The sequence below is a fragment of the Pungitius pungitius genome, chromosome 13 (genome assembly GCF_949316345.1).
Source record: "Pungitius pungitius chromosome 13, fPunPun2.1, whole genome shotgun sequence".
Classification (NCBI taxonomy): domain Eukaryota; kingdom Metazoa; phylum Chordata; class Actinopteri; order Perciformes; family Gasterosteidae; genus Pungitius; species Pungitius pungitius.
Window position 1 is genome coordinate 5228727 of NC_084912.1, and position 21887 is coordinate 5250613.

Consider the following 21887-nt stretch of genomic DNA (forward strand, 5'->3'; position numbering starts at 1 on the left):
CTTTTTGGAAAAACAACTCAATTCAGTCTTTGTTTAGACATTTTCAACACGGTTAAGGCAGCATTTAAAACTCTGTTGAGTTCAAATAAATGACCCGAGGGTGAACATCTGAGTTTAAGGCTTAAATACTGTTCAGTAAGTTATGTCACAGGTACAATTTTGTCCAATAGTCTTGAGTGCCCTATCCCAAACAAAAAAAAATTGCTTTTCATGAATAAACATCAAAAAATGCTTGATATTAGTTTCAGCTCTAAAATAAAGCTTGTGTTGTTTGACCTGAGTGCAACACGTTTTATTGCTTTTTCGGAAACGGCTGCTCTCCCATTAAGGAAGCATCTATTGCATCTATTGGTTTTTAAACAAATGTTCTGTTCATACTGTTTCAAAACCTTTTACTAAAAGAATCCTCAATGTACTTGTGCAGTATAAGCACCAACAGAGGTGACAATATCCTAAATAGAGATGTGTTAAAAAAGAGCATGTGAAGTGCATATAGTATTAAAATAAATATTTATGGCAATAAAAATATTCCAGTGGTGTCTTAAATAAGTAACCTGTCATGTGATGAATTGAATTGTAAATCCTTGACCCGTTCAGCTTTTACAATATACTATCATGTTTACAATCTGCTAAAATTCTCCATGTCATCTGAGTAGCGCGTTCTGTCGGACCCCCTTTTAGTCCCCTCCTGCTGCGCCGTGTGGCCCAGCGCCCCACGTCCTTCGCCGACCATCGGGGAGGGCCTACAAAAGCTGGAGGAACGGCTGCACCAGCGGCCTCGCCGAGTGCAGCAGCGCGGCGGCGATCGGCGAGGCGCTCAGGGCCGCCGCGGCGACCACGAAGTTCAACGCCGCGCCGAGCAGGAGGATAGCCAGCAGGTATCCGTGGAAGAGCAGGCTCCGCCAGCTGCTGTGACCCAACACCTGCCGGGGGCTGTCCGGGTGCAGCAGCCACAAGAGGCCCAGCAGCCAGCTCTGGTTCACCAGCTGGACGTGGTAGATGTCAAACATGGAGGCCTGGGCGCCGGGGGAGTTGCGTCGCTCGGCCTCAGACACCTTAGCCAGCCAAGTCAGAGACACGCTGTGGAGGATCAAAGCCAGAGGCGCGTACATGTACTCCAGGGGTTCCACACCTGACAGATCCCTGCAGGCTGCACACAGAGAGAGAGAGAGAGAGAGAGAGACGGACACATGGTCAAATAGAGGGCGAAGGACCATCCGTTCCGCCTCTGAATAACTAATATCTTTTTACCCGTGACGACAAGAGATGTTCCGCCCAGGATGGAAATGGGAACAGAGACGACGAGGGACGGAGGGGACGCCGGCTTCTGACACAAACTGAAAGCCGCGGTGGCCACGGGCAGCAGAGGCTGGGTGAGGGAGAAGAGGCTGACGCTTGAGCAGTTGGCCTTGGCCCACGTGGCCAGCACGGCATGGATGCCCATGCAGATGGAGGGCACCAGCACCTTCTCCCCCAGCGACCTGGAGTAACGCTTCAGAGGCACCACATCCAGGACGTGGAGGAGATTTAAGACGAAGAGGGAGAGCAGAACCTGGACGAGATCATGCAAATACTGTCAGTATGAGGCTGCTAATTAGATGCTTAATAGAAGTTAGACAATCGACATTAATATTGTTCTTGTTCTTTGTTTATTTTGTTTATTTGACTATTTCTGCGTATGTACGTTGAGCTGATGAAACAGATTCTGAATCTGATCAATGCAATGTGTTTTAATATATTCTTTACTGTAATAAATAATTAGAATACAGCTTGATGCATATCTTTTACTCATAGTTGAAATACGCTGCCACATATCCATTCATGTCCTTTTGTATTGAGGCTTGATGGTGTTTACAGAACCTCTTGGTCTCTTTTCTTCAGAACCCTCTACTGAAATGAAAGGAAAGTTTAATAGGCGTCCAAACCCTTTAATTTATTTCTATTATTTTCTTTGTTGTCATGCGTTGTCATTTATTAATCTATTTATTTATTAATGATTATACAAAGAATTGTTCATCACAAATGTTGTAGTTCTATACTTTTCATGAACTCACATTACAAGTTTCAACTGTTAAAATGAAGTGTGGTGAAAATTTGTGGATTAAGCACTTCGTGAGAATTCAAAAGTATCTTGAACTCGCTTTGTGATTAAGTATTTAGCATTTACTTTAAATCCATAATAAACATATGTTTACCGTCAAGGTGAGTCGGAACACTCAACACATTAACATCTCCGTCCTTTGAGCAGCATTTTGGTTAAAATGTGTTAATCAACACATAACCCCTGAGGTCCTTCAAATCAGCCGCCACACACACAGTAAATACTGACACCATTATTACAGCAGCTGGCACTACATCAAACAGGTGAGAAGTTAACTACATCAATGATTTATAACAATCCAATAAAATACATGAAATACATTTTTTTTCTTTGAAAAATTGTCAATGAATTCTTATCCTTAGTAGTAGGAGTACAAATAGTAATTATTTTCGTTTTTCTTATAGTGTCTTTTACATAAATACACTGTGACTTTTCAATTATGGTCCTTCAGCATCAACATAATTGATGACTATTGCCTGTCTGTTTACTACAAATAAAATACTATAAAGGCACACTACCCCCCTGTCATATCACACAATACTCTGTGTAAACATAACAGCAGGGGAGAACTAGTGTGCATTATTGTTTTATTTTTTTATAATTATTAAAATACGCCGCTGGTTGGACAAACAGTGCCTCCATATTCCATTGATTCATTATAGAAATAATAAAGCACGACCACCAACCTGGGCAAAGCAGAGAGCCAGTGCATAGGGGAAGTGGTACTGTGGGATGAAGACGCCGGCCACGAAGTCTCTGAGTTTATCTGCCAGGGCGTAAACCATCACCCCCGCCAGGCACAGGGTGGGGGCCAGGGTGCGAAGCAGGGACTTCAGTGCGTGGTCAGACAAAAGACCCTGGAAGGCCGAAGCGCACCATCCCCTCCTCCAGCAACTGCGCACATGGGAACTTGTTGTACAGATCACATAATAACACCAAAGAAGCTGTAAGAGTGCAACCTGGTGAGACATTTTTACTTAACACTGAAAAAAGACAATTTCACTGAGCCAAAAATAAATGAATAAAATTCAAAACAAGAACAAATTTAAAACCAGATTGTGCTTTAACGCATTTCTTTAATGACCATCAGGTGGAGAAAGGTTCTTTGTTGGGATGACGGCTGTCATAAATTTAATGGCAGCAAACGGCTGCCGTGTGCAAATAGGGTTTAGCTGTGAGGACACAGTTGGCTGCATGATTTGCCTTTGTGTTGCCAGAATACGAGAACTTATCCACTAAAGACATGCTGTCATTTTGTGCCAATGTCACTGTGTGGGAAAAAGAGAATTTCACACGACAGTAACAATACAAACAAGTAAAGCATTCAGTGTGTCCTCGGTTAACCATTAGCTGTCGCTTTGCTATGAACTGACTACAGGGGAGCCCTAAAACTATTAACTAACTATAAACATAAGTGATTAGTATTCCCAGGTCTAAATCTACACCATTAGCAAAAACTACTTCTGCTTTTTTATTTCTGTCAATGCTACTCATGCATAAAATGTTTTTTAATTCAATGTTTTTTCTAAATTCTGTCTGATTGATGGATGTGGAAGCGGAGGCCCAAAACTGAGGCTCTTTCTGGAAATATCTATTTGTATATTGATTGTGTCATATTCATAGTAAGGACACGTTATTTTGATTTTTTATTAAATTAAGTTCAAGATTTCTTTTTTTATGTAACCCCCCCCCCCCAAATAGTATAATAAATTGTATAAAAACATGTAAAAATGTATAGAAATGTGTTGCTAAATTATACACTTTTTTTTTACAGATACAAGCAGGAGAAACACAAACTCTACTCACCATTTGAAATTCGCCATGAAACCGTTCTTCGTCTTCTCACACTTGGAACAACTCCGTTTGACTGGTTGACATCTGCTGATGACAACACTCTCACAACAACCCCAACACTAATGTACGTTTTCATTCATCTCAACGAACGCGTCGCGCCATTTGCGCTGCGCGAGCCTCTCTGCGCTCCAGGTGCGGACGTTGACCTCGTCAGTTGTGTGTCCTGATGGACTTTGGTCCTACCAGCTCCGGTTATCTTATCTCGTTCCGGAGGAGGCCATCCCGGTGGAAGGTTGTTAAAAGTCGGCTTCATACCGGGACGCACGTGCGGCAGCATCGCGGGAGTCCGTCCGTGCGCGGTCACGTTTCATTACGCGTTCGCGTGTGATCGTGACAGATAGAACGCTTCCGGAGGGGAATGTCCCCTTTTTTGCATTCACACCCCCATATTAAACACATATCTCGTGAATGGATAGGTCTATTGCTGTAGTTTATGTTGAAAAAAACTCAACGTGACGTCACCCCCCTCTCCCCTCCTGAATGAGCCTGAATGAATATATCTGTATAGTAACACATACACTCACCGGCCACTTTATTAGGTACCCCATGCTAGTAACGGGTTGGCCCCCCTTTTGCCTTCAGAACTGCCTCAATTTTTCGTGGCATAGATTCAACAAGGTGCTGGAAGCATTCCTCAGGGAGTTTGGTCCATATTGACATGATGGCATCACACAGTTGCCGCAGATTTGTCGGCTGCACATCCATGATGGGAATCTCCCGTTCCACTACATCCCAAAGATGCTCTATTGGATTGAGATCTGGTGATTGTGGAGGCCATTTGAGTACAGCAAACTCATTGTCATGTTCAAGAAACCAGTCTGAGATGATTCCAGCTTTATGACATGGCGCATTATCCTGCTGAAAGTGGCCATCAGAAGTTGGGTACATTGTGGTCATAAAGGGATGGACATGGTCAGCAACAATACTCAGGTAGGCTGTGGCGTTGCAACGTTGCTCAATTGGTACCAAGGGGCCCAAAGAGTGCCAAGAAAATATTCCCCACACCATGACACCACCACCACCAGCCTGAACCGTTGATACAAGGCAGGATGGATCCATGCTTTCATGTTGTAGACGCCAAATTCTGACCCCACCATCCGAATGTCGCAGCAGAAATCGAGACTCATCAGACCAGGCAACGTTTTTCCAATCTTCTATTGTCCAATTTCGATGAGCTTGTGCAAATTGTAGCCTCAGTTTCCTGTTCTTAGCTGAAAGGAGTGGCACCCGGTGTGGTCTTCTGCTGCTGTAGCCCATCTGCCTCAAAGTTGGACGTACTGTGCGTTCAGAGATGCTCTTATGCCCACCTTGGTTGTAACGGGTGGTTATTTGAGTCACTGTTGCCCTTCTATCAGCTCGAACCAGTCTGGCCATTCTCCTCTGACCTCTGGCATCAACAAGGCATTTCCGCCCACAGAACTGCCGCTCACTGGATGTTTTTTCTTTTTCGGACCATTCTCTGTAAACCCTAGAGATGGTTGTGCGTGAAAATCCCAGTAGATTAGCAGTTTCTGAAATACTCAGACCAGCCCTTCTGGCACCAACAATCATGCCACGTTCAAAGTCACTCAAATCACCTTTCTTCCCCATACTGATGCTCGGTTTGAACTGCAGGAGATTGTCTTGACAATGTCTACATGCCTAAATGCACTGAGTTGCCGCCATGTGATTGGCTGCTTAGAAATTAAGTGTTAACGAGCAGTTGGACAGGTGTACCTAATAAAGTGGCCGGTGAGTGTATATCACATGTAAGCACATCGACGATATGTGGACATAAATACATATATTTTTTTTCCTGACCAATCAGTGTGGACCAGGTTGTTATTTGTAGTTCACTCAGGAGCACAACGGGGGGCAGTCATGCTCTGTTTTGATAACAATTATCGTTAAAATACGATTCTTTTTTATCAGCAAATTAATTTTCTAAAATAGGTCAGTTGGTGGTGTTGGTTTTATGTGGCTCTTTTTAAAAAAATTTAAAACTGTGTTACAAACGTCAATACTCCAATGAGGCAACTAAGAAGTTGAAATGGTTTACATTGGTTTGGAGGTGACATGTGACAGGGGACAGGCTTCATAATTCTTTTATTGTGTTTCTGAAATTGTGAGTAAGTTGTTATCGTGGATGAATGTGTTTGTGAAGACACACTTCTTCCTGAGGATGCTCTGACCTGACAAAAAGCCAGCTATAAAATATATATTTATCACTTTACTGTTTTCATGTAACAACCTCACATTTACAATTTGCTTTTTGCCACGGTTAATTAACCATTCACGATGGCTACTAACCCGGAGTGAACTTCCCTGTGTCCTACCCCGTGGTCTCATCTCATCACCTGTCACAGCCAGCTACCCCGTTGCTCTTTAGAGCACTTCACCGTTATTGCGTTTCCCGGACTACCAGCTAATTTAAGGGCAAGGCTGAAGCGACGCTGAGTGAGAATCACAGCAACAACAAAGTGGATGTTTTTCCCGTTATCTGTTCACACCTTGTTGGACTTTTGGAAAGACTATAGTGTGCGTTTATAACAGTGTCTCTTTGTGCTTTTTCAGCTTAGCATGTTCTTCTAATGAGGGGCTGCTGGGAACGTCTGATGCATCTGCCAAATGACTTGGAAGGAGATGGGTGTACTACTGTCCAGGTAAAGGCTCGTGCTGCTTTAAAAAGAAAAATAACAATTGTGAAAAGCGAAAGAAAGTACACAACAAAATGGACAGACTAAAATAAACACTATTGGAGTTAATTTTAACACTTTTGAAGTGTCCCATGGGGTCCACACTGCACGGTGTCAATGTTGCCATTTTAACGCTGTTATAGAGCAAATTTTAACTCTTATATAGTTGAAATGTAACAATACTCAAGCGTTTGCATTTGATCATGGATGAGCCAGGGATTGAACCAATAACCCTGAAGTTCTTGGCGCACCCTCTCTAACCCTTGCGCTATGTTACATCAAGTTATATCTGCTACCAAGAAGTGTGATACTGTACAGTTGCATTTCAATCCTATCAAAGTGTTAATATAACTCTACTAAGTGTTGCAAATGAATCTGATCTTGACACTGGATGATGACTCCAACTCTTTCGTACAATTGACTCTATAAGAGTTGAATCTTTTTGCAGTGTGATTTTAATTCTGCACTTCAACACTTTTGCCTAATACTGGAAAATTAACTTTAAGGATTTTGGTGTGTAGAGTTAAACCAAGGAGTGTGGCACTGCACAGTTACAGCTAAAACCTAAATCAAAGAGTTAGTTTAACTCTACTAAGTGTTGCAAAGGAATCTGATCTTGACACTGGATGATGACTCCAACTCTTTCGTACAATTGACTCTGTAAGAATTGAATCAACTTTTTGCAGTGTGATTTCAACACTTTTGCCCAACACTGGAAAACGAACTCTTAAGAATTTTGCTGTGCTGCTTTGGTGAGTCTGTTTGATAGTTTGGTCTCCTGCAAAGCTGCCGTATGACCGTGTTGACGTTGCACTTCTCCGTGTCCGCGCCAGAGTGAACAACAGTTGCAGGGGAAGCTCCGGAGAGCCCGTCAACACATCGGAAACAGCGAGCGGCAGCATCTGTGACGGAGAGGTCCGCGGCGCGGACAGCGACCGCTGCTCCGTCGCGCCCATTCAGAACAACGGTAAGAGGTCGCAACCCTAAGCTGTCTTTGTGCACCGAGTGCCCTCTTTGTTTTTTTTTATTTTTTATTCTCATGTGTGAGCCAGAGAGGGTGCTGGTTCCTGCTTTCCCGGTGAGTGCGCACGTGGAGAGAGGCTACATCACCCCGCAGCAAGTGTACAACCTGCTGAGCGCCGAGGAGGGCCAGCCCGCCCTGTACGACTCGTACTACATCCTCATCCTGGACTGCCGCAGCACGGAGAGGTCCGAAATGTCGTCTCGCCCTCACACCGAGTCAATAAACAAACAGCTGTGCAATGAAAGGCGCTCCATCAACAAACACAATCTGGCCCGGGGGCTCACGTGTCACTTTTCTCGTCCAGGATAACGTGTTACTGCAAAGTGTTCTTTTTAAGGTGACCTCCCAATTAGTGCAGGAACTCGTTGCCTGGCTATTTATCAATTTAAACCTTGGCTTTTTTTCTGATGGGTTTCTTCATGAAAGGATGAAAATCAGCAATGAATTGATTCTACTGACATAGTATTGTGTTTCTGAACCTGACACGCTGTCACTTGTTGCTCTGTGCCTTAAGGCTCCATCGCTGCCCGTCATTGAGCCACTTTGTTGTTTGCACTGTCCGACAGGGCCTTTAATTAAAACGAAGGCGGGCCGGTAAGATAATTACTTTGCCTATTATTTTCTTCAAAGCAACGACTGGGATGGTTTTAGTCTTTTCATTACACATCGTCAGCAGAAACAGACAAAACATCCCGGACCTCAATGCTTGGAGAAAAGTGCTCAACGCGGAAAGTTGCCCGCTGCCGTTAGGATACACAACCTTTTTGGAATTTGTCCGTCAGGTACGAGGACAGTCACGTGGTGACGGCGCGGGCCGCCGTGACGGTGATCCACCCGGTGCTGGGCTGTCTGGTGAGCTGCGTTGAACTGCAGAAGTACTCGACAATACTGCTGTATGCGGAGGAAGGATGCAGCCCAGGTCAGCAAAACCTCACACTGTCACGCTGACACCAATAACAAGCTGACCTTTGAGGCTTTTATTGAACCTTCCTGATAAACCGCTGAACAGTGTGTTTTCCTGACCAATGACCTGTGACACTGATGACATTCCCACCAATCTCAGCTGTTCCCATGCAATAACAATTTGACACAATGCTCTACTTAGTCATCGGGGAACAATAGCATGCACGCCGTAGCATTTTTTGTCAAGGTCCTGTGCTGAAGGCTCTCAGTAGCATTGGCATCCAGCTGACTGTCTGTTTCTGTGCCTCCTGCAGTGGGCAGTGCGAAGGCCAGGACGGACTCCCCGGACCTCCTGCACTGTTTCTTCCAGCTCAGCAGTTTGGGAATGGATCCCGTCATCCTGCTGGGGGGGTTTTCGGCCTTCCACGCCCTCTACCCTTTCCTCTGCACGCCGCTCATGGTCCTGCTGGAAGCCGAGCGCCACACTCTCACCATCTACCCGTCCGAGATCCTGGAAGAGGCTCTCTTCCAGGGCTCCGCCTCGCAGGCCTCCGACTACCGCATCATCAACAACCTACACATCACGCACGTGGTCAACGCCACGGCCAACTGGCCCGACGCTTTCCCCGGCACGCTGCGCTACCTGCGGCTGCGTCTGAGCGACGACGCCCAGCAGGAGCTGGTGGAGGCCCTGCCGCTGGCCTCCAGGTTCATCAGCTCGGCCCTGATGGGCGACCCCGCCGGCCGCGTCCTGGTCCACTGCAGCGCGGGCAGGAGTCGCAGCTCAGCCGTGACGCTGGCCTTCCTCATGGAGCACCGCCGCTGGTCGCTGCTCCACGCCCTGCGCTGGCTGAAGGAGAGGAGGGCGTGCTCGGCGCCGAACATGAACTTCCTGCGTCAGCTGCTGAGCTACGAGGAGCTGCTGTTTGGGAGCAAAATCACCTCCCTTAACGACATCCGGCGGTGACCGGAGCGAGGAGGGGGAGTGGAGAGGAGGACGCTACCCTGGACCAGCCAGTTCTCATTTTAGAAATACCACAGGCAGATTTATCTTATTGTTGTTCTATTAGCCGCTGGTGTTAGTGTTACCTCTCACGCACTTATGTTTCTGTAATTTACTATTTCCATTTGAATTATTCTACTGAATTTGTTTGGTTATTTCATTCCACACTATTGTTAATATTACGCTTTATACTCTCTATATATATTAATCTGCTGGCAATCCCTGGCACAAGAAGTTCCGTCGGTGTAGTTAAAGTTCTCTTATCTTGTATCAATGAGCTGAATCAGATTAATCTCCATCTCCTCTAAACATAAAATGGAAAACGGCAACACAAATATTTAGGGCTATACCGAACAATTTCTTAAATGTCTATTTGTTGTTTTTAAACTGGGTTTTTCTGCACAGTTGCAGCTTCACTAGATGAATGGTATCATTCTATTTGTAGGATTACATTACCGGGATGGCTGAATACGAACTTTGTCAACTCAGTGTAACATGATCCTGTCTTGCTTGACGATAGTTGACAGAATATACATATTAATAAAGTGTATATAAAGTGTTTTACATCAGAATGTTCTTTTTTTTTCGTCTTAATTTTACCATACCATGAAATTCAGAGGCAATATTCATGTGGAAAAGTATTTAAAAACAGAATGGAGGCTTGTTCATCACAGACCTATACATTGTGACGTGTTTACACAGGGCATGCCATTGGGATTTGTTGTATTGCAGTCAGTTAGCCTGTCTCTCTCTCTCACACACACACACACACTTAGCTCCACCCTGTTGAACTCAGTAGCATTTAGCAGGAATTCCCTCCCTCCAGTCACACACACTTTTTAGTTGAGCAAAGACTTTTCTGGAATGTGGGAGAATGTGGGAGAGAAAGAGAAAAGGCGGGTGAAAATGGAGTAAAAAAAAACTAATTGTAAGGCCAAATGAAAGGTTTAAAACTAGCAGGAGCGTGAGTTTGAATGGGTCTATTTGATATAAGGGTACACAACACATTCCTTGTCAAAGCCTTGTGTCAACGACAACATGTGGGAGGAGAAACGTCGTTTTTTAATTGGTTTAATTGGAGTTTCAAGGCAGAAAGCACATCGAAGTTTCCGCAGCATAATTTCAACACGTGGCAGAAAAGTGACGTTAGCCGAAAGAATCACTCGCGTTTCTCTCTTTTCTTTTTGTTTTTGTTTTACATGAATATAAACCTCCAGCAGCCTACTCATCCATGGCTGTGTTAAGACAACAAGACACCTCCCCATAGCAGTCCAACGCCAGCCCCCATCGTCTCTAGTTATAGAGGGAGGGGGGGGGGGGGCGGCTTTCTGCATGTGAGCTTCTGCACGTAGCATTCGGGATTTTAGGAATCCAGCCCCTGAACACCAGATGGACATCGGTGCGCAGCAACGTCCCCGCTAGGTGCGAGTACCAGACTGCTGCTGCTCATCTTCCTTTCAACTGGTCCCCGCTGTTTGGACCCCGGAGCACGGGAGGACTCGTCTCTGATCCCTGCGGCAGGATGCTCTCGTTTAGGTAAATAATGACTCCTGGGTTACATAAGGTGGAAGAAAGTTTAAAAAAAAAAACTGCGTAGACGTTTTTTTTTTTTTCTTCGTATGTTTCTGTCGCTCTGATATTGATGGACGGTTTTTTTGCCTAGTTGGCTGGGAAGTTAGCTTAGCGTTAGCTTGCCGTGTTAGCTGAAAACCAGCTAAACTTTGATACTCGGGATATTTCGCGGCAGCAGTTGATATAACGATAAGACACCGGTTACTACGGCTCAATCAGAAAACCTAATGACGCAGCTAGCGAGTAGAGGAGAAGACCCGACCCGAATTATGTTGTCTTAGTTGGTCAAACTTTGCTCCAAGTTTTTGACATTCCGCTGCACTGAGCGTGGGATGCTGCTGCCTTCACTGCGCTTGCAGCGTTAACGTTTTACATTGTGACAGCATTATACAACCTGTACGCACTGTGGCACTCGCGTACTCTCACATGCAGCACACGTCTGTGAGCTATTCAGGCTGGTTTTTTTTAGGGGAGGGGGGGGGGGGTTAAAGGTAACATTCGCTGTGAAGTTTAGCGACACGTTCCTGTGGGTTCTGCATGCTAACGTTAGCTTAGCCGCTTTGCGAGTAAACCGACAGCACTTAAAAGCTAGCTGCCTTCCAGAAAGTAAAAAGGAGGCGCCCCCCCCCCTGTTGCCGTGAGTTGGTTTGCAGGGGTTATTCCGAGTGTGTGTGTGTGTGTGTGTGTAAAATCAGTCCCGACTCCATTGGGGCAGTGTGGGGAGGGGCGAAGACGTGGCAGTCCTCTTCATCCACATCCTGCGTCATCCGACTCCTGCCGAGGTCGTTTATGTATCCGAGGGGAATACGCTGAAATACGAGGGGGGGTCACGGATCAGACACAATGCACTGATTGATTACCCCCCCCCTCTCTGTGTGAATGGACAGCGAAGTGATATCAAATGTTCTGTCGATTTCTTTTCGACTGTACGTGGCATTTTATGTGGGTGTTGGAAGCATCCATCGCTTTTTTTGTATCTTTCTGTCGAGTCAAAAATCAGGTTTTGCCATGTTTTTACCATCTTCCACAGTTAAACTTAAACGTAAGTGAAATAATAAAAACCATTTAGATTAAAAGTTATAATATTTAATCAGAGGTCTAATCATTTGTAGCCTGGTGATTTACAATTTTCCAAAGTAAACCACAGTAAGTGAATGGAAAACCTTCGACATGCCACCAACATATTACATGATTATTATTCATCACATTTCTTTTCTGAGGGCGGACCATTTATCCAAATGATCGCACTGTGAAAAGTCCTCCTCCACGACGGCTGCGAACCAAACTTGTCCGAACAAAGCCCGTTCACACATATTTCTGAAGATCACAAAATAAAAACGTTCAAGCAAGTTTAATGCAGAGTAGTTTTCTTTAACCGCTTCAGACTAACAAGCCCACGGGTGTCTTCACAAGTGAAATGTTAATTATCCATCAGGAATGCTTTGGAGTCTCCACATGACACGTACAAGCGCGCACACATACAAACACTCTCACTTCCACTCACGCAGGACATGACACATTGATCTTAAATATAAGCGTTATACTTGCAGCTTTAATCTCGACATGTCACTTAAACAATGTTATTACAAGAGAAACCCCGTTGCTGACAGCCTGTCGTTATGATAATTATATTCTAGAGTCTTTACCTGGGAAATGTAAGTGGCAGGGGCATATTTATGGGATCCTGGACTGGGTGGCACCACCGCAGTAGCAGTTAGGGATAATGGCAATTTATATCGAGCCATGGAGTTTCTGCTCAAATATACTTCCAGGTCAATGAGTTTTGCTTTAACCCAAGACCTGGTGGATATATTTTCTTTTCTTTTCTGCTGCCCTGACCTTAATTGAAATGTCATGTGAAGTCATTCTTTTATTTTCACTGAAGGCAAAGAGGGAACCTGCCTCGGCCTGCAGTGAAAACAAGCTTCAGAAATCTGCAGAGATGCAAATTTCGTGCATGACCTTTACTTTGCCACTAGGTGTGTATGTGTGTCCACGTTTGTGTGTGCATTGCAAACCCAAAGGTTTGTGTGTGTGTGTGTGCGCGTGTGTGTGTGTGAGGGTTTGTCTTGTGCTAACACTTTCTTTTAAGTGTCCTTCCTGCATTGCAAGCATTTCATCACAATGAAGCTGCATCAAGCTTCATCTTTGGTTGCACTTACAGTTATTTTTGTTGACATAATAAAAGATGAAGCTTAGGATAAAAAATCTTTTGCATGAAGGTTTGAGCATCAAATATTTAATTTCTCTGTATTGTGGGGAGTTCATAAGATTAGATGTATGGTGGAAATTACTTTGAATATACTGCTCTCCAAACTATAACATCCTATTGAAATATAATGCAGTAAAGTCATCCAACATGCGATGCTTTTAAATATATACGTTATAACGGCTGAGTCACCACGCGTCGGATACATACATTTGTATTTATTTTGTTTTTTAAATCTGAAACTTTGATAAATTCAGCAACGTTTCTGCTTCTGGACAAAGCTTGTGCTGTAAGTGTACTACTAATATTATTACAAGAATAAAGACCTAATATATCAAGTCGAATGGTTAATTGCCCTGCAGTTAGCTGTAGGTCAAATGACGGGATTGAACCCATCGGCTGTGCCACGCCTTATTAAAGCCCAGAAGCCCTGTGGTAGTCGTGGCTATGCCGACTCTAAAACCAAACAGAGTCTGTGTAAGCAACCACAGGCTTATATTTGGCTTCATGCGGTGGTTGGGAGGCTACTCTTGTAAAAAGATGAACAGCGATGCTGCAAAGAATTATTTTGGACTTTTATGACTCATTTTGCTTCACTTTCTGTTACCTAAAAATATATATATTTTTATTATTGTCTGTTTGTCTTTGTACATTTTTCCCACTATCCCCTATAGTGATACTTTGCCATGCACACAGTTGTTTCCATGTCTTTAGATTGCTGATATTTGTTTTTGAAGACAACAAAAAAAGACAAGATGTCTCAATATCTGCTCTTAAATGGTCCAAGGTCTTGGGATTCAGTAAAAGCAACACTAAGGAGTAAAGAGAGGCATCAATATATGATGTATAAACTGTATATGTTTGCCATGTATGTTGGCATAATTTTCAAGGGACTGTATTAAACAACACGTACTTCCCTCTTTCTTCAGGATGGAGCTGCCATGTTTAAGTCTCCTGTTGCTGAGCTGTCTGCAGTCGCTCTCTGCCAACAATGACTTCTTCACCTCCATAGGTAAAACCGTCGGGCAAGATTTCTGATGCCCATGGTCATTCATTATTGCACGATTAATGCTGAAAGGGTCTCCGATTTCTATTCCTCAGGCCAGATGACGGATCTGTTGTACACAGAAAAAGACCTGGTCACCTCCCTGAAGGACTACATCAAAGCGGAGGAGACCAAGCTGGAGCGGGTCAAACAGTGAGTTTGTGGACACGAAGCTGCACACGAGGATCACCACGCAGATATGCTTCTATTTACACAGACAAAAACAATACTTGTGCTTGATGTGTGCAACGTATCTTAATTCTGCATCTCCGTCCTTGTGATAGGTGGGCTGATAAGTTGGATTCGTTGTCGGCTGTGGCCATCCAGGACCCCGAGGGCTTCCTGGGGCACCCTGTCAATGCCTTCAAGCTGATGAAGAGGCTGAACACAGAGTGGGCGGATCTGGAGAGCCTTGTGCTCAGTGACACCACTGATGGTACAGATGAAGCATATTTTAGCTTGTTTGTTTGCTGCTCATTCCCCCCCCCCCCCCCACATTCATTTAAATGTAAATCCAGGTCCTCGGTCCCCAGTCACCTTAACAGGAGTTATTGAGGCAGAAGAAAACATTGCGCATTCATTTATGCCGCATGTCTGGCTTAATATGGTATAATAATGTCACTCAAGATTGGAGTCACATGCATACATAAGAAAAAATATTTATTGTCCACGTATCGGTCTGTTGTTTACCCCGTACATAATCACCCTACTACATCTTTCTCTGTGCTCTACTGTCCACCTCTTTCAGGATTTATATCCAACCTGACGATCCAGAGACAGTACTTCCCGACGGATGAGGACCAGACGGGGGCGGCCAAAGCTCTCCTCCGGTTACAAGACACTTACAGACTGGATGCCAACACTATCTCCACAGGGGACCTACCTGGTGAGGGCCATAAACCTGTGCTTACCATCTCAGAGTCCTGCTTTAACAGCAATTGTTAAATAGTCACAGTAAATATGGGGATAGAAGGTTTCTTTTGCTTTCTATGTTATTCACATTATTTATGAGGATGGTTCTTTTTTTCTTCTTCTATGACACTGTTCCTCTTGTGTTTTCTGAATACCAGGGGTGAAACACAAGAGCCTGATGACCGTGGAGGACTGTTATGAGCTGGGGAAAATTGCCTACTCTGACGTTGATTACTACCACACAGAGCTGTGGATGGCCCAGGCCCTGAAACAGCTGGATCAGGGCGAGGAGTCCCCTTTAGATCGGGTGATACTGCTCGACTACCTCAGCTACTCCATCTACCAGCAGGGGGACATTGAGCGAGCCCTGGATTTCACCAAGCAGCTGCTGGCACTGGGTGAGTCCCTCTACACCAACAAGGTGGTGGTGGAGGAGGTGTCACACGGGCATCAGATTAGTCTGGAATTAAATCCTCTTTTCTAACTGTTTTTGCGTAACATTGCTGCAATCCTCACTATTTGTAATCACCACTGTTATTTCTGCCGGGCTCTCATTTTTCCCCATTTTTAGACCCTGAGCATCAGCGCGCCAACGGCAACCTGAAATACTTTGAGTTCCAGTTAGAGAAGCTGAAAAAGGAGGCGGCGGACGCACCTCCAACAGAGAAGAAGCAAAAAGAGAAAAGAGAAGCAACAGAGAAGATAAAGAAGCCCAAAAAGAAGTTCCTGACTCCTCAGCTCCCAGAGAGGAAGAAGTATGAGATGCTCTGTCGTGGCGAGGGCATACGCATGGTGAGGAAGGCCGAAACACAAAAAAACACAACTTCTAAACGCGATAAAGACAAATCTGTCTCAACTCATTGGTCCCGCGCTACCGTTTCCTCCCAATCAGACCCCCCGCAGGCAGAGCCGGCTGTTCTGTCGTTACTATGACAACAAGCACAACCCCATGTATGTGCTGGCGCCGGTCAAACAGCAAGACGAGTGGGACCGCCCCTACATCGTCCGCTTCATTGACATCATCTCTGACAAAGAAATGGAGAGGGTCAAGCAGCTGGCAAAGCCACGGGTAAGTTTTTGGGGGGGGTTGTTTTTTTTTGGTTCTCTCACGGGGCCGTCGGATGATTCTGGAGACCGATTCAGGGGAATTGTAAAGCCAGGCAACAGCCTGGGAACTTCTGCGGTTAACACACACACCGCAATATGAAACAAACTTGACACATTTGGGATATTTATGTTCACAAGTGTTTAAAATGGACCGGTAGTTGGCATCCGTTAGGCTTTCTTCATTTTCTGTCACGTGGTTCCAATGTGTTGAGGCGGTCGGAGGCCAGAGCTGTGAGGCTGGTCGATGTGATTCTGCTAGTCTGACAGACACACACGTGTGACACATGTGTGTGTCTAAATCATGTCCCTGGCTTCACAGCTGCGCAGGGCCACCATCTCAAACCCCATCACAGGAGTGCTGGAGACAGCGCCGTACCGGATCAGCAAAAGGTAAGGTCTCCCCAGCAGCCGCCAAGAGCAGAGGACACGGGAGAGAGCAGGGAAGGAGAAAGGGACGTCTCTTTTCCTCCTCTCGCCCCCCTTTAATAACCCATGCCATTCATCCTCTGTTCTCCCGCCCTTCCGCATTACTCCATTTCCTCCAAAGCGTAAAGGCTCTTGTGCTGAGGCACAGCATCCAGCCAGAAACACTATGATTGGCCTATGAAGCACATTCCTTCCAATATTTAATCTCATGGTAATCTCACCAGTGCTGTGAATGGAAACTAATGCCTTCTTGAAGTCAATGGAAATTCAGGATCTGTTGTGGATGCGTCTCTGCACAGGAGTCTGCTAAAGAAAGGGAGGGGGGGGGTGCTAGTTGATATTAACATAGTTACTTCTGTGAGCCAAGAGGTGTATCTGAGGCACTCATTGATTCCCTGGTCTTCTTGTCTTGCCCTTTACGGAGCACTCTCTTGGCTCCGCTAAATAATATTACTTTGACAACTGCTGATCAGATCTGCATTTCTTTTCTCTCCCTCTTTCCACTCCCATGTGCGTATCACTCTGTCATCTTTACCCCCCCCCCCCCTCCCTTCTTTTATTTCCCTGCTTATCCTCCTTGTGCGGGCGAACTACTATAGTTAAGGCGAGCCACGGTGCATGACCCCCTAACCGGCAAACTTACAACGGCCCAGTACAGAGTCTCCAAGAGGTAAGGGGTCACAGGTCACAGGAGGACCACAAGGCCTCCTCCGTCCTTCTCTGTATCTTCATCTCTGCGCCCTTCAGTCAGTTTAAGTGTTCATGGAACGGCTCGACCGTGGCAGATGGTTACTTTCCACCGGCCGTCCCTCCCCAAGTTATTTGAGATCCCGAGCACCGGATCTCTATTCCCCATCGCGCTTTCCCAGGAATTCATCCGTCAGAAATTCTCTCCTATGAACAGCTGCGGCGAGTCTTCTCTGCTTCCCCAACAAGCGGATTAGTAAGAGAGATTTAAAAACTTCTGGATGAACATGCTTAAAGAAACACAGATATGGGCTGTAAACACGTGAAAGCAGATTGTTTTTTGATGTTTCCGCTTCAGCTTATACGTCGCCCGTCGCAAGTTAAACTTTCACCCCACCCTTAAAAACTACCAGGTTTAGCAATTAACTTTCTTTGGTTTTGCAGTTCATAGTAATTAATGTTTGGGCTCACGGTGGAAGGGCGTGGTGTTCCTGTGAGGCTTTTATACGTGTACGTATGCATGCGATTTCAAATCCAGTGAACAGAGGCAGCAGAATAGAGGAGTTTGACCGCTCACTGAACTGCCTTAAAGACACAACGGCAAAAAATTGGTTTGGCTCATATTCGTTGCAGCATTTCTTTTTGAAAAGGTCACACATTATCTTTTTTTTAACAAAAATACTTAGTACTGATCAAACTCACTCGACTCCATGACTCACACACACACGAGAACGAGGACGCTTGCATCAATTCTGTCACTTCACATACAATATGATTGAGTAACTTAAGTTATCCATAAAATATCTTTAATTCTCTTTTGTTGCGCTTTTGTGCTTGAATCAGAAAAAATATCGTGCAGAACAAGAGTTGAGTTTATGAGAGGCAGGCATTGTCAGGAAAGTTTAACCCATGAAAACATGTTTTTGTTGTAGTTCTCAACCAGACTGTCAATAAGTGATGGTTCAAAATCAGAACCACGCTGCACCCACAGCTGATTGGAGGTTCTGAATCTCGGCCCGGTTTCCATCTTTAATTTTTTTCATACCTCCACTTCCGCTTTTCTATCATCTCCTTGAAATGCCCAATTTCACTTTCTTTTTGTGGCAAAGTCTGAGCATGACCTGCCGCTCTGTGGCCCATTCCAAGTCTTCACTGCCATCTAGTGGAGAAACCTGTCCCTCACTGACATTCAGCGCGGCACGGCCGTCTTCTTTCTCACTTGTTCTGCTTTCCCTCCCTTCAGTGCCTGGCTCACCGGCTACGAGGATCCGATAATTGACAAGATCAACCAGAGAATCGAGGATCTCACCGGTTTGGAGATGGACACTGCAGAAGAGCTGCAGGTACAGAGACTGGGAAAACCTAACCGAATTGTTCTTGTTTACATGCGGTATAAATAGCTTTGTGTATTTGTCCGTTGGAAACCGTATTCGTAGAGACTTAAATCATCTTTCATTGCTCTCTTTAGGTTGCAAATTACGGCGTTGGAGGTCAATACGAGCCTCACTTTGACTTTGGACGGGTAAGACCCTTTGTGATTCACACAAGCCAACATATCTGCATGTGCAGTAGTGTTAATATGTCAGGACATTAAACCTAGGGGTTGACTCTCTCGCCACAGAAAGACGAGCCAGACGCCTTTAAAGAGCTGGGCACCGGGAACCGCGTAGCAACGTGGCTCTTCTACGTGAGTGAGCGCTCCCTCCACCCGCCCAAACACCTCTTTGTAACTTTAGATTGAAGCTACACATAAGCCACCTTAAGTCGTGTCTAAAAGGGGTAAACCCTCTGATCTGAGGCTACACAAAATGAATTGTACTGAATTTGAAAGGCTTTTGTATCCGTCTTCGTGTATGCTGAGCTTTATTTAAGAAGGTTCTAATCACAACTGATGTGTGGATAAAATCACTTTGAATTAATGCTGCAACTGCCTTAAAAAAACGGGTAAAACATGATTAACTCATTATATATTTTGAACAGCTCATGACATGTACAATGTAAATGAGAATAAACAGCCATTATTAATCTTATTTTAAGAAAGAACTGATTTGAGGTTATAACTGAGTTGCTTTTAGTCGTGCTGTGTATAAACTGTGCCACAAATTCTAATCTCAGTATCCATGTGTAAAGAGATATTTAATTGAATGGAAACCACACAGAAATCAATGAATGTGACCTACAGAAATATTTGCTTTGACAGAAGAAGACTGACCTTTGTCCCTCTGTTGTAGATGAGTGATGTAGCAGCAGGTGGAGCCACAGTATTTCCAGATGTTGGTGCATCAGTTGGGCCCCAAAAGGTAACCGCTTATGTTCCAGCCCTTATGGCTAAGGAGCAGAGGTTTCTGACGGTTCTTAATGGACATTTTTTTCCCTTTCAATACTTTTACTTTTTTTACTTTAAGTAGTTTTAAAACCAGTACTTGTATACTTTTACTTAAGTAAAAAGCTTGAGTTGATACTTCTACAAAAGTACTTTGAAATTCACACTACAAAATGTAATATTGCGTATTCACCGACTGTATTCAGGAGAACGAGGCCGGCACTGCGGCTATTCCTGGAGATTTTCTAACGCTGCTAACGTCTGTCGTCTGTTGTGTGTGTGTGTGTGTGTGTGTGTGTGTGTGTGTGTGTGTGTTCCAGGGCACCGCAGTGTTCTGGTACAACCTGTTTCCCAGCGGGGAGGGAGACTACAGCACCCGGCACGCAGCTTGTCCAGTGTTAGTGGGCAACAAGTGGGGTGAGTGCCCCTTTTTGTCTTGTTGCCTTACCTAGAACCATCCATGAAGACCTGGGAGAAGCATTGCAGGGGGAAAAACCTGGATTCAAGTTCATGAGACACGAAGGGACAAACATCTAGTACTGTTTTCTAAAGTAAACATAAGGGACTAAAAGTTTATTTTTTTTCTGTCCCCAGTATCAAACAAATGGATCCATGAGCGAGGTCAGGAGTGGCGGCGGCCTTGTTCCCTGAATGAAACCGAATGACGGGCATAATGAAGCCTTCCTCCTCACCTCCTACGGCCCTCTCTCGCTTCCTTTCCTAGTGAAGCACCCAGGAACAAAGACCACCGCGGCGGATCAGGCAGGATTCATGCACGGGGTCCAAGCGGCTCACTCCCTCCCCACGAACACTCCCTTTCCTGCACAGCTGTTACGCTCTGAGCCCAGAGGTTGTCTCTGTTAACGTCAAGCCCCTGGACAGTTTTTATTTTTTATTTTTAAGCATTGCTATGACAGATTATGTATGTTCTTTGGATTGTTTGATCCCACTCCGATGTGTCCCGTCTTTGCACCCTAATATGAACGCTGTTTCTTAGTTGAGGTCATCCTTCAGCAGTGACTTTGGGGACCTTGAACCTTAAAGGAACACCTCACGTTTTTTAAGAGGCCTGTCTGATTCTTTGCATTCCTTCGTTTCAACACGGCAATTAAGCCGGTGTTGTTCTTTTTTTTTTTATTATTAAAGCAGTTTAAACAATGGCAATTAGTTTGGGTTGCACTCAATTTCTTTGCAAAATCATTTTCCAGATCTTTGGTTTTCTGAGTCTGGCCATTTCCTCACAGGGGATTGAATGGGCGTACATAGTTCACTCAATTCCTTTCTTTGCTTTATTTTCACGTTATATCGATCGATCTACATCAAATAAGTTTAAGATTCAAAACGAACAAATTAAGTACTTTGTAGAAGGAATGAAAAGACATAAAAAAACTCCAATTCTAGGTAGTGTTTTGTTTGAAAGGAAACCTTTGTGTAACTAATCAGAAGGAGTTGAGGTGTCATGGCTACCTCTATGCAGTGCATTTTGACGTATCACATGACGTGTTTATCCACCTCAAAGACTTGTGTTCTTTTGGCTCAAGTCCTCTAAATGGCCACACTACAAGATACCGTTATATTGGTTGTACAAAGACTCATGGGCACACTCCCACCTGGACACAGACACGGTCACGTCAACCCCGATGCTGCATAGAATAAAGTATTTTCCCACAAGGATTGCAACAGTGTGTAAGCACCTAAAATGACAACCAGCTATCTTCAAAATAGTAGAAGCACCAAAGGGACAACAATAAGGAACACTAGGGAGAGAAGAGTGGCACAAACACCACATTGTGCCGTGACAGGTTTAAATACCCAGTATTTTCATTTTTTATTAACAGAGTCAATAATCGTGGTTGGTTTTGAATGGTGTCTAGTGCTTTTCCGTGGGAAAATATTTGTGTTTTCCAAGGGAGAAACATTTTATTTATACGTCCCAATCCAATTTTGTGATATGTTTGCCTTACATGAAAGTCTGAAATTGTTTTTTTTTTCTACAATAAAGACTGTTTTATCGATCTGAAGTTAAAACTGTCTTCTTTCTGTGTG

At 44.6% G+C, this 21887-nt stretch overlaps 3 protein-coding genes across 5 annotated transcripts; 2 read left to right on the top strand and 1 right to left on the bottom strand.

Moving 5' to 3' along the window:
• Positions 1-21: 21 nt before the first annotated feature.
• On the bottom strand, positions 22-4206 carry si:ch211-248a14.8 (uncharacterized). The gene is made up of 4 exons (XM_037466208.2): positions 3908-4206; positions 2788-2995; positions 1252-1552; positions 22-1150 (listed from the first exon to the last, which is right to left on the bottom strand). The coding sequence occupies exons 1-4, from the start codon at positions 3922-3924 to the stop codon at positions 744-746; spliced, it is 933 nt and encodes a 310-aa protein (XP_037322105.2). The 5' UTR covers positions 3925-4206; the 3' UTR covers positions 22-743.
• Positions 4207-5899: 1693 nt separating this feature from the next.
• On the top strand, positions 5900-10098 carry LOC119213745 (dual specificity protein phosphatase 2-like). 2 transcript variants are annotated; one of them, XM_037464789.2, is made up of 6 exons: positions 5900-6414; positions 6509-6597; positions 7464-7597; positions 7683-7839; positions 8437-8573; positions 8872-10098. In XM_037464789.2, the coding sequence occupies exons 2-6, from the start codon at positions 6563-6565 to the stop codon at positions 9522-9524; spliced, it is 1116 nt and encodes a 371-aa protein (XP_037320686.2). In that variant the 5' UTR covers positions 5900-6414; positions 6509-6562; the 3' UTR covers positions 9525-10098. The 2 variants fall into 2 exon arrangements, with proteins under 2 accessions (XP_037320686.2, XP_037320685.2); XM_037464788.2 differs by lacking the exon at positions 5900-6414 and having other exon boundaries at positions 6423-6597.
• A 773-nt stretch (positions 10099-10871) lies between these two features.
• Positions 10872-21862, top strand: p4ha1b (prolyl 4-hydroxylase, alpha polypeptide I b). 2 transcript variants are annotated; one of them, XM_037465977.2, is made up of 15 exons: positions 10872-11096; positions 14271-14353; positions 14443-14539; positions 14671-14822; positions 15135-15272; positions 15457-15696; positions 15870-16090; positions 16191-16367; positions 17431-17501; positions 18762-18861; positions 18987-19040; positions 19140-19205; positions 19750-19818; positions 20162-20258; positions 20436-21862. In XM_037465977.2, the coding sequence occupies exons 1-15, from the start codon at positions 11083-11085 to the stop codon at positions 20504-20506; spliced, it is 1650 nt and encodes a 549-aa protein (XP_037321874.1). In that variant the 5' UTR covers positions 10872-11082; the 3' UTR covers positions 20507-21862. The 2 variants fall into 2 exon arrangements, with proteins under 2 accessions (XP_037321874.1, XP_037321872.1); XM_037465975.2 differs by lacking the exon at positions 17431-17501 and adding an exon at positions 16725-16795 and having other exon boundaries at positions 10873-11096.
• The last annotated feature ends 25 nt before the right edge of the window (positions 21863-21887 follow it).

What these genes read in the sequence shown, in the direction of transcription:
- si:ch211-248a14.8 (XM_037466208.2), bottom strand. An exon ending in TGGCTCTCTGCTTTGCCCAG is followed by an intron (nt 1,553 to 2,787) that starts GTTGGTGGTCGT and finishes GATCTCGTCCAG; the next exon opens with GTTCTGCTCTCCCTCTTCGT. An exon ending in AACATCTCTTGTCGTCACGG is followed by an intron (nt 1,151 to 1,251) that starts GTAAAAAGATAT and finishes CTCTGTGTGCAG; the next exon opens with CCTGCAGGGATCTGTCAGGT.
- LOC119213745 (XM_037464789.2), top strand. Translation starts at nt 6,563, where the DNA reads ATGACTTGGAAGGAGATGGGTGTACTACTGTCCAG. An exon ending in GACTGCCGCAGCACGGAGAG is followed by an intron (nt 7,840 to 8,436) that starts GTCCGAAATGTC and finishes TTTGTCCGTCAG; the next exon opens with GTACGAGGACAGTCACGTGG. An exon ending in GGAGGAAGGATGCAGCCCAG is followed by an intron (nt 8,574 to 8,871) that starts GTCAGCAAAACC and finishes TGCCTCCTGCAG; the next exon opens with TGGGCAGTGCGAAGGCCAGG.
- p4ha1b (XM_037465977.2), top strand. An exon ending in TGACTTCTTCACCTCCATAG is followed by an intron (nt 14,354 to 14,442) that starts GTAAAACCGTCG and finishes TCTATTCCTCAG; the next exon opens with GCCAGATGACGGATCTGTTG. An exon ending in CATCAGTTGGGCCCCAAAAG is followed by an intron (nt 19,819 to 20,161) that starts GTAACCGCTTAT and finishes TGTGTGTTCCAG; the next exon opens with GGCACCGCAGTGTTCTGGTA.